At 37.1% G+C, this 12,373-nt stretch overlaps 1 protein-coding gene across 1 annotated transcript; it reads right to left on the bottom strand.

The window, feature by feature from the left end:
• Positions 1-7,099: 7,099 nt before the first annotated feature.
• On the bottom strand, positions 7,100-8,870 carry LOC128235889 (vesicular inhibitory amino acid transporter-like). Its single transcript, XM_052950675.1, has 2 exons — positions 8,829-8,870; positions 7,100-8,338 (listed from the first exon to the last, which is right to left on the bottom strand). The coding sequence occupies exon 2, from the start codon at positions 8,333-8,335 to the stop codon at positions 7,100-7,102; it is 1,236 nt and encodes a 411-aa protein (XP_052806635.1). The 5' UTR covers positions 8,336-8,338; positions 8,829-8,870.
• Positions 8,871-12,373: the final 3,503 nt, after the last annotated feature.

Below are 12,373 nucleotides of genomic sequence, written 5' to 3' on the forward strand. Positions count from 1 at the left end.
AGGTACATATCATTGCTTGAATTGCTAGTACTTAACTATGTCCATGACTTAGATTATTCTAGAAGACAGTATTATGTAATCAAAAATAACCTGAAAAGCAATTAAAAGATGAAAAATATAAATTAGCGTGCACTTGAAATTGAAAATCTCATGAAATTGTTCGTGAAAACGTTTGGGCAATGCCTTAAAATATGTTAAATACATGTATCATTATTCATTACATGGAACTATATTGGCTTTATTTGTTTGCAAATGTTATTGGTGGTTTCATTTGCAGGTCACCACGTGATTACGGCGTGCTCGAGTGTTACGGTGAAAACAGTGTAGGTGTGTCCTCCTCGCCATGTCTGTTTGACATTGTTCCACCTGGTAAGTAATCTTCCTCTTTCTTCCACTCGTCAGAGTTGTTCCTAATCCGCTGCAGTCAATTTAATCTTATTATCAATGTATTGTTACGAGAACAGTAATGTACATGTATACATATAACATTGGTCATCTTTCTTTGGAATAAGGATGGTAAGGAAATGTTTTTATTTATCATTTCAAATTTACTATTTCAGGACCCCCACAAGTCCCAGAAAATTGTTCAACAATAACGAACGGAAATGACGTCAGTATACACTGCGAGCCTGGCTTTAATGGCGGATCATCACAGCATTTCCTGCTGAAGATACTGAAAATTAACAACTACGAGACGGTTTTTAGAAACGACATAGCAGCATTTAACATACAAGCGTATGAAAACATGACTGTACGAATATGTGCCGAAAACATAGATTACCCAAGACTTGAAGTGTGTGCCTCGCCAATGGAAATACTTGTCTTTAATGACGGTAAGTCTTTTACAAGGTTAAATCGTATTTCAATTATCAACTGTTTGGACCCATATTTCATTAAAGCATGACGTGACGATATAATCAACTATGTAATTAAAACTAATTACATAGTTGATTATATCGTCACGTCATGCTTTAATCGGACTGTTTAAAACAAGCCAGTTTACTCAAATTAAATAGTTACTTGTGATAACCAAATAAAAGCAACAGTTACTGTTTTCGATTTTCATTGTTTATGTTGAAATCAAGGGTTTCACAATAGTTTTATGGGAAACGTTAACAATTAAGCCTAAACATTTTTCTTCCGCAGACCAAGGAACGAGCGCACCTGTGCTGTCCAGTCACTCGAGCAAGGCTTCACGGATTGCAGGGGGCGTAACCGCCGCCATAGGAGTCGTTGTCATTGTCATCCTGATTGTCGCCCTTCTATGGAGATATCGCAAGGTTTGTTTCAAACCAAAGCATGTTCGCTTCCCCTTCAATACCTCACTAACTCAAAACCCAGATTTCACTAACCACGGTTGCACTATTTCTGCGATACATTCAAAGGATTGGAAATGCTTTAAGCCGGAGGAAAATGTCCGTGTAGCAGCAAATCCTGATTCTGAAGTAAAAAATGAAGACTCAGGTCATGAGACCAGAACCATTAATTTCTATGACATAAACAATGCGTCGCGTAGTGAGCTTGTACAACAATTAAGGAATTCTCGATGTGGTTCCCTAACAAGGCAGTTTTTGACGGACGGTTACGAACGAGCGTTGAAGTTCAACTATACGGTCACCCTGGACGGCCTTGAACCAGACGGGAGCACGTGTAGAGGCTCGATTGAAGATGATGATGATGTATTCATTGTGTGAAAGTGCAGATATCAAAAAGTAGATCCATGCACTTATCATTATCTTTGAAAATAAACTGTTCTAACATGATCTAACAGGGAAAGTGCCAACCAAAAAAATCATCGATGTGCATGTTGTAATATTTTCCTTCAAACTTCATAGGTCAAGCAATTAATGAATGGATATTATGAATATTATTTGCTCAAAACAGTACAGATGCGTTCTATCTAAGAATATATTGATGTTCGTGCGACACACGTAAAAGGACTTATTCCATTTAAAACTTATTTATCGAATTTGATACAACTTTATAATTTGTCAAACAAGAGTTCTAATTCTTTGTTTTATAATGTATTTGTTTTGTTTGATCTATTTCGCATGCTATGTACGACTAACAATACCTATTATATGCATGTATTATTGTTATCTACATTATATGATGCTTTGTTCCTGTTGCTTAAATGAACAGTATATGCATGTGTCGAGTTTTCTATCAATATCAATAAACATTTACTTTTAATTTGCATGTTCTCCATTCACCGCCTAACACTTCATTAAAAATATAACTTTCTACATTGCTCATATTGTTCAACTATCAATTCGTCTTTCATTTTCGTCTTCCGAGCATTCGTTTTCGAGATTCATTTTTACATAGTCATTATGTCGTATTTTTTATACTTTTAAATGGCAGCCATCACTATAATATTTTGTAAGGAATACTATTCCATTACTATATGTCGTTGTAACGATAACCCTCCACACACCACATGTAATTAGATTGAATACCGTCCGTTCGACTTATCAGCTTTTTTGACATATCATTTATATTGAGGTTTGTAAGGCTCACAGTTCCTTTTCTAAATGGGTTGATAAGGTTCATTTTGCTATATATTTATGTTCCTGCAATTTCATTCCAGGATGCAAGTCATGGACAGTTTACAGCTAAAGACATTGAAGACATTGAAGACAACACAGACACCGGCGGCGAGCCAAGAAATCGTGAGTTATCTATTCATATAGCTTGACATTTATTCTTTCTAAAACATATTAAACAACATTGAATAACGAGTAAAATGTACGAACTACTCAATATAAATATACCTGTATATAACCTAACACACATAATTGTACGTTATATGCCCAGCGAATCACATATTAATCACACATGCCATTTATTACATTCTTGTTCTTGGAAGCGTAGCAGTTATATGTTTATACAGAACGTTGAAATACTAAAACAACAATGAGGATATTTACAACAACCACAACACACTTGTTTGATTATTACAATGTGTAATTCCATTTCAGGTCGATTCATTTCTTGGCTAAATTCAAAGATCAAGAGCAGATTCATCTATTCAAGAAACGATCCTGTCGAAAACACAAGGTCTAGTCCGACCGAAAGAGATGCCATCTCCATAGCAACAATAGAGGATTGTCCAGTGTATTCGAAAGTTGTGCGTCTCTCCAGCACACCACATCAAGCATCTAAACACAAGATCCAGCGTGATGTTTATTTAGATATGGAAGAATTACAGATCGAAATTCCAAGTCATTATGTTGACAGTATTGACATCGTAGAAAATACCCCACCAATACCAGATGTTATGTATGAAAGAACCGGAGTTGCTATGTCCCCGATTTCATGCCAACTGCCATCAGAGATGTGGGACTTTACAGATTGTGACGAATGTGTTGAAACAAGAAGAGTTCAGATGGTTAATGAGACGACAGACGCGGGTTTGAGTAATTTCTATAACACTGCCGATATTATTGAAGGCCTTTCAGAATGTGATCACACCAATAATGTAAGGTGTAGTCATTTAAGTGCTTCGCCTCTGAAGGACAGTTTGGCAATTCCGAACACGTTCCGTTCTGTTAGAAATTATTCTACAGCGACTCTAGAACAACTTTTCCGAGAAAGCTCTGAGATAAAAAGACATTTAAGTGAAGAAATAGCCATTGAATCGTCGTTTATTGATGTGGAAACCGACGACATTTGTCCTCAACAAGATGGAAACCCTACACAACTGCAAAAGTACATAGAACAAATATCAGTTTTTCAACAAGACGAATCCAATGAAACTTATCGTGCTGTACCTACGATGACAGGACATCGAAGTCTTATTGACTTTGTCGGCCAAGAAACTCCCGAGAAAATGAGAAAATCCTACAGCTTGCCTTACAGAAAACGCTTAATTAACTCTGAAGAACATTCAACGGAAGAGAACATTCACTTTTCTTTACCAACCGCAAATCGACAGAACATTCATTTTAACAAACCCACAGTTGTTTCACCAGATAAGAGTGTACGTCGTGGACAAAGTGTGTCTCGTATTCTGCAGGATGGCTATGAGGAATTTGGTCTGACAAATTGCACCATAACTGAAGCGCACAAATCTAAAAATGATAGGCAAATTACATCTCACACCGACAGCGATGCAGTAAGTGATATGTGTGACATTGATAACTGTACGCTTGTTACAAGTGAGGGATCGGAGAAGAACGATGATGACGAAGTCAATGGTATCACGCTTTATGGTCTAGGTGATTTGGACAAGATTTCTGAGCTACACTGGGATTTGTCTGAAAACTCTCCAATCATAATTGAATGTGAGCCAAACAGGGAGAATGATGATACTTCTAGAGTTGTGTGGGAGTCTGACATAACAAACAACGATTGCTCCACAGTTAAACGATCTCTACGTAGTGACAGTTTCTTAGAAGCAGTGACCGGTGATGTTTCTGATGAAAAAGTGAAGTCATTTACCGACGAGACACGCGGTGACGTCATGATGGCATTGCCTGAACCAAATGCAGATTCGGCGTACTCAAACTGTGGATATGTACTAGATGAAGATGATATTTCTGAGGGAATTAACATAACAGAAACTGATTCAAAAAGTGTTTTCTCCCCAAATGTAGATTTAACTGCTTTCTTCTAGGTTAAGTATGATTCTGAACACTTTGGTCATAGAACAGTTAAACAATGATCAATCATTTATCATTACATCCGTAAAAAATAATGCAAATTTGCGTGACGTGCTATGTATATACACATTATATTTTTGTAAACTGTGCTATAATTCGTTATTTTCATTTAGTAGTATTGCTAATAATTATTCATGCAATTATGTACATATAATTTCCCATATTCCGTGAATGCATAATTTGCTGAACTTGTTATTGTAATTTTCCTGTTTTGAAAATTATTTCAATAAAAATATTTAGTTCTTGCAACATGTATTGTCTGTTTGGCCATCGAACTTGCGTCTTAAAATAAGTTTTCTCGGTGTTTTTATCTATTTTTCAACGATTGTCAAGAAATTTACATAAGCCTATGCTAAAACGCGACATTGGGCGAGAGTGTGGTCTTTTGTTGTTTGGGAAACCGGACAACGCGGAAAAATCCCACTTGTCCAGATTAGGCGACAACCAACTCAAATCACATGCGCCAAAAGCTGCTCGACTATATCCTCTAGTTCAAGCATGATGTTATAACCTTATAGATATCGGGGCAATTTCATCAACGAGCGGACGGCGAAATTCGTAAGATCAAGAATTTTAATGACATATTTAGCAAGTGTCACAAATCAAATTAAAATTTGAACATTCAAACTAAAATTAACTGTAGCCACCTAAGAGAAGCGTATAACGAGTCAATTACCGAACTTCTAATACATATACATAACGAGTCGTTGACGTATCACAAATGCATGCGCATATCGAACTAGTTACTTATAACCTTATACATGCGCATAACGGACTAGTTACTTATAACCTAAAACATGCGAATATCGAACTAGTTACTTATAACCTAATACATGCGCATATCGAACTAGTTACTTATAACATAAAACATGCGCATATCGAACTAGTTACTTATAACCTTATACATGCGCATAACGGACTAGTGACTTATCACTTATGCATGCACATATCGAACTAGTTACTTATAACCTATTACATGCGCATAACGTACTAGTGACTTATCACTTATGCATGCGCATATCGAACTAGTTACTTATAACCTAATACATGCGCATAATGAACTAGTGACAGATCACTTATGCATGCGCATAACGAACTAGTGACATATCACTTATGTATGCGCATAATGAACTAGTGACATATCACTTATGCATGCGCTTAACGAACTAGTGACATATCACTTATGCATGCGCATAACGAACTAGTGACATATCACTTATGCATGCGCATAACGAACTAGTGACATATCACTTATGCATGCGCATAATGAACTAGTGACATATCACTTATGCATGCGCATAACGAACTAGAGACATATCACTTATGTATGCGCATAATGAACTAGTGACATATCACTTATGCATGCGCTTAACGAACTAGTGACATATCACTTATGCATGCGCATAACGAACTAGTGACATATCACTTATGCATGCGCATAACGGACTAGTGACATATCACTTATGCATGCGCATAATGAACTAGTGACATATCACTTATGCATGCGCATAACGAACTAGAGACATATCACTTATGTATGCGCATAATGAACTAGTGACATATCACTTATGCATGCGCTTAACGAACTAGTGACATATCACTTATGCATGCGCATAACGAACTAGTGACATATCACTTATGCATGCGCATAACGAACTAGTGACATATCACTTATGCATGCGCATAATGAACTAGTGACATATCACTTATGCATGCGCATAACGAACTAGTGACATATCACTTATGCATGCGCATAACGAACTAGTGACATATCACTTATGCATGCGCATAACGGACTAGTGACATATCACTTATGCATGCGCATAACGAACTAGTGACATATCACTTATGCATGCGCATAACGAACTAGTGACATATCACTTATGCATGCGCATAACGGACTAGTGACATATCACTTATGCATGCGCTTAACGAACTAGTGACATATCACTTATGCATGCGCATATCGAACAAGTGACATATCACTTATGCATGCGCATAACGGACTAGTGACTTATCACAAAGTACATACGCATAACGAACTACATTTACTGCCAATGACATTGCAGATAGGCAATCATTAAGTTCTAGGCTTAATCATAAAGAATTTCAACTTTCACTGCCACTCGCTGCGTCAGATTTTGCGTTGACAATGAGGTTGTATTCTTATTGAGTTAGATGACCTGAATAAAAATCTTAATGACTAAGAAGGGCTCCAACGCTTCGCTTACTCTGCCAATTCTTAATCAAAACGATTTTAATTCAGGTAATCTAAGTATTGTAAAAGCTGTGAGTTCTAAATACACGTTATAACAACAAATATTAATTTAAAAAAAACACGATCGCACGATAAGAGCGTCAATAAGATAATTCCATTATCCGTATTCTTATAATACAACTTTGTATTGTATGCGATTTGGTTGGAAGTCTTAACCTTAATCATCAGTCTTTGCAACATCCAACTTAGGAGCAACTGGAATATGAATCTTCGTCTGCGGATCAACCGGAAGTCCTCGCACAACACGTGATAGCGCATGCGCAGAATAATATATCCCAATCCCGCCAAATATGCAACCAAGAAGTATGATGATGACGTCAACGAGTTTCTCGTACCATTTAAGCCTGTACCACTTTATCTTCAGATGGAAGAAACACGGCCAGACAAAGGATAGCATACACCCGGTGAAACTTCCGATTAAAGACATGAGAATAGCAAAATACGGAATCCCGATAGCTAGAAACATTGTGAAAAGAACCAGGCCAAATCGAAGAAGGATTGCCCAAATTTTTAGCTCCTTATCTTTGTTTAGACATTCTGGAAATATAGTGGTAGGCCGTCCTTTAAACAGAGCGGTCTCAATCAGTTCAACGGCGGCGAAGTATGGGAGAGGATATGACAAAAGTGCTTTCGCAACTAAGATCATGTTCACAATGACCTTGAATGTTTGTGTCGGCAGGTTGTTGGTTATCACTTCCTGTGTAACGACCCCAAATGTCACAAATCCTATGTAAGAAAACACGGCCTTGAACACAGCTGCAGCCACGTGCGTCGCGTGCATCATACAGTGAAACTTCTTGCGATCAACTAGATTTTCTTCAAGTGTAGGTAGAAATATTTGCGATGTGTAGCTGAACACGATTATTCCTAAAGAAATTGGAAATGTCCATATATCAATTTTAACCGCAACTTCGGAAAAGTGCCATTCCGTTACTCGAGTGAAGCAATATATGATGATTATGGCGTTTATGGCCATGTGCGCGACCGTACACCAGAAGCTTAGCCACGAGACACTTCGGAGCGTCTGCAAGAAAGCGCAGGGCAATAAGAAGAATGTGCTCAAGACAATCCAAGAGGACAGGTCAAGAAGTCCCGGGAAGCTTCCGTCCAGAAGATCTCCACATAATAGGACGTACAGAATACACGTCATCAGTAACTCAACGATCTGCGCGCAGTTGACGACGCGACCGCCGATGGCGCGGCCCATGACCTCCTCAGCGACTTCAACGTAGCTATCACGTATTCGCACCTGTGAACCGTCTTCCGCTTCCGTGTAGAGACAGCGGACGAGGATCTTCCCCGTGTAGCAGCAGATGTACGCAACAAGGACCATGGCGAAGATGGCCCAGTAGCCGCCTTGTTGCACTGCGTACGGGAAGCTTACGATAAACATACCCTGAAAATGATGAAACATATGCATAAACATACCCTGAAAATGATGATACATATACAATACTTACAAAAGTATTGATTTTTTATTATGTTCAACAAAAGTAATATAAAACAAAATATTTTAATTTGTTTGATGTTATAAACACAAATGCAATAGCTATGATATATAATTCAAGTTATCCCTTTAATGATAGCTTTCGTTATTGGTATCTTGGTAATACATCTAAGTAATAGTGCTCTACAACCATATCGCCAGCAATTACATGACGTAACTTAGTACACTGTTCTGATTGGCCGCAGTGCGCGCCCCCTACAAAGCACATGGTTATTCAGGCCTCTTTTGCTCTGACTATCGTAAGAGAAAGGTCAGTCTGTGGCAGCTCTTATATTAAATTCTGATTTATTTTTATGATGATTCTTTGTATTGTGGCTTTGAAACAGTTAAAAAAGCAGAAAAAAGGTAAAACTGTTTTGCTAATGGAGTCAATGATAACCTGTATAGCATTTGTGACGTTCCATCCGGCCTGCCACTCGGTAATTTTATTGCGCCCTTCCACTTCTTGTCCACTTCCGCTCTCGCCTTTCTCACCATCAGGGCCAGTTGTTAACTCGTCAAGCTCCATCCCTTTGTCGCCATCGTCCACAGAATCTTCTCTAAACCGCGCATAGCGTACAAAGGCGACCTTTTCCTCTGAAGTCGTAAGCAGACAGGGGCAGCACCGCTCAACTACTCGATGCATTGCTGCACGTACCTCCATTTTCGCTCAGCTGCTGCGCTCAATTTATATTAAACTCATATATCGTGGAATTATAATAATGTTGAATGTAATCCGTTTCACATTTTCCGAAAAAAGTTTGTTATGTCACCATGAACTGATTTTTTATTTTATTTTAAAGGTAATACACGCCTCTACGACGGTTTTGGGGTAAAGATGTGTTCTCTTCTATTCAGTTCATAAAGAAAAGTACTGCACGACAGTCCGCTGCGCGTGCCCAACCGTTCGTCAAAGTGTTGGGTAACTCTTCTTTACAAACATTCTTAGTGTGCATGTTTTACGTTTTTCCGAGTGCGTATAAAAGCATCCTTATCAAGCAGAGCTGTCTGATTTTTCTTTTATAATATAAAAGAATTATCCAAGAAAACGCAGAAACATAACTTTCCAGTAATTGCATGGAATATTTAAGATATTTTAAATTGAAATTTCACGAACACATATTTTTCAATTTTAAGTCAAAAAAGTTAGCCTTTTCAAAACCTGCTGACACGTTGTTTATGAACGAACAGTGAACATTGAAGCTGCACAAGATTTGAAGTTGTGATGCTTCCTCGCCAAAAGTGTTCGCACATTGTTGTTTGTTTTCAGACCAGTACGCGACAAATTGGAAGTCTAAAATGATTAACTGTCGAAACAGCGCTTAAATCAAGAGCTCTTGGACAAAATTGGGCCCGTTTCTTAATAACGTGTCAATTAATTCTTTCTTTATTCAGCCGACAAAGTATTAAGGCAAAGAGCAGAAAATTTGACTGGAGCAATATGGTTTTCTTCTGGAAAAGCATCATTATAGAAATACAACCTCGGTCTATAGCAGTATATTGCTTGGAACGTACGAAATCCTAATAAACAACCCGAAATTTAATATTCGACTTATTAATATTATTATTTTACGTGAAAACTAGTAAATGAGTTTGGTTGTTGGTCACCAAGCCAGAAAAGTTGGTTTTCGCCGGGCAAAAAAAACCACACACATTGATACACACGCACACACGCACGCACACACGCACACACGCACACACGCACACACACACACACAAGACCACCCTCTCGTGAGGCATCGTGCAAATGAGAGTAACCCGGCATAACTTATAACTTTCTTCACAATCCTTCAAATTAAATAAATAACTTTTGACTGAAATTAGAGAGGTCATTTTGCTAGATTCGTCAAGGCAACATCCTTGCACAGTTTACTTAGAAAGTCGTATTTAACATTGTATTGTTTTAATTTTATCTATAAAATACAAAAAAAAATATCATAGCAACTTTACTTTAAGGTATAACTACAAGTTAAGGTTACCAACAAAGCACTTAAAAGCAAAACATGGTGTATAAGTCGTCGTAGGGATTTAAAATTGAGTGTTTTAAATATAAAACAACCGTATCACAGTCCTCGTGCCCCAATTTCTCTAAACAGCGTATGTGTCTTAAAGCTGCACTCTCACAGATTTACCGTTTTGACAACTTTTAATGTTTTCTTTGGATTGAACCCGTTTTTGCGTAAATATCTGAAAACAAGTGATTAAAGACTGATGACAAAAATTCATATCACAGATTTTCATATTTCCGTTCAAAAACTAATGTTTTATGGTTAAAAGCGCTGCTAACGCTTTAAGAAGAATGCATAAAACATCAATTTATGAACAAAAAATATGAAAGCCTGTATTCTGATTTTATTCAACAGTCCTATATCACTGGTTTCCATTTATTTTCGCAAAAAATGGCTCGTTTCAAAAAACAACAAATACAAAAGTTGTCAAAACTTTCAATCTGTGAAAAGGCAGCTTATAAAAACAAAATCAAGCTGACTCAGTATTTTTGTTGTGGTTTAATTTATATACTTTTCTCATTTTAAGGGTTTGAGACTATTAAAGTAAAAACAATCTTTTTTTATCATGATAAACTATGTTTAAAATCGAATTGATGTAAAAAAAAAATGGCTTATTGAAAAAAATAATCTTAAGCTTCTTACGCTTTAGGTTAATTCGAGAAATTGAGGTAATGTTTCCAATAGGAACAGTCAAACGCTCTGTAAAAGCCTCCGTATTGTCACCGGTCGTTCGAAAGCAGTAAACGCTTTTGGCAAATACACCCTGTAGCAGTAATTCATGCCATACTAAACTGGTACTCTAATTTACTTAGGTAAAAAATATTTTGGAGGAAAGAGAATGAGGGTACCAGTCTATACCATACAGTGGCCCTCCTGAAAATGTATTACATATATAATTCAAATTTGCAACACGAACTATAGTTGTTTGTTGGTTTATGAAACGATCGTTTGTAAAAACGTTTTGAAAGAGAGACGTTTCTGAAGCAAAAGATACATAAGACTGATACCCTACGTTACTTTTTGGTAAATTGGAAGAAAACAAGGCTACCAGTCTAAAAATATATCGTAAATGAAACAGCGCTTTGATAGAAGTGTCAAGCCGTGCGATACAAATAAGGCATACCAAATCCGTTGATCGTCTTGCACTTGAGCATTCTATTAAAGGTTGCTGTACAAGTTTGCATTAAGCAGGTAATTTACCAGCATCTTTTGAAATTGCTATATACTCATTTTTTATGTCAATTAAGAAAATAATAAATCCGAAATAGGTACAATTAACGGCTTAATTACCTTGTGTGTGTGGTCCCAGATTTTAGTGATTTTACTATCATTGCGCATTTAAGCTCGGTGAAAACCTGATGTTCATTGATAATGGTAACACGTGCACATGCTGGACTATATGATTCTTTGACTCAGTATTTAAATCAATATTACTTATATTTTCCATATTTACGGACCCAATGAACGTTTTGGAAACTATATCAAAGTTTCCAGAAAACTGGCACATTCATTTTAAAAAAGTGGAACACATCGGAGAGAACAATCTTCGTATGTTAAAGTAGACTAATCATAGTGTTTTCTGGATTAAAATAAGTAGTCACGCTAAACGTGGTCTTCGATGTTGTTGTCTTTTTTAATTCTTGCAATTTTCTGATTTGCAATTTGTCACATATCTTCGAGTACTTATCGGGCGTACCAAATTATAAGTTCGCATCATTAAACAGCTTATATTGGCATTCATTTACCAAGAAAGGGATTTTTCAAACATGGCATTATAAGGATTAAACAGCTATATTAAGCAAATTGATATTGAAGGCACAAACTCGTGATAGACTTAAACTTTTGTTGGCGATATATATCGTTGACTGCTTTCGACCTATGTATATCGTAACATAGTTTAGGCACCCGAACGTTGGACAGTGTCTCACCCCTCATA

The sequence above is a fragment of the Mya arenaria genome, chromosome 5 (genome assembly GCF_026914265.1).
Source record: "Mya arenaria isolate MELC-2E11 chromosome 5, ASM2691426v1".
Taxonomy (NCBI): Eukaryota; Metazoa; Mollusca; class Bivalvia; order Myida; family Myidae; genus Mya; species Mya arenaria.

Coding starts and splice junctions, on each gene's coding strand:
- LOC128235889 (XM_052950675.1), bottom strand. CDS start 8,335: ATGTTTATCGTAAGCTTCCCGTACGCAGTGCAACAAGGCGGCTACTGG.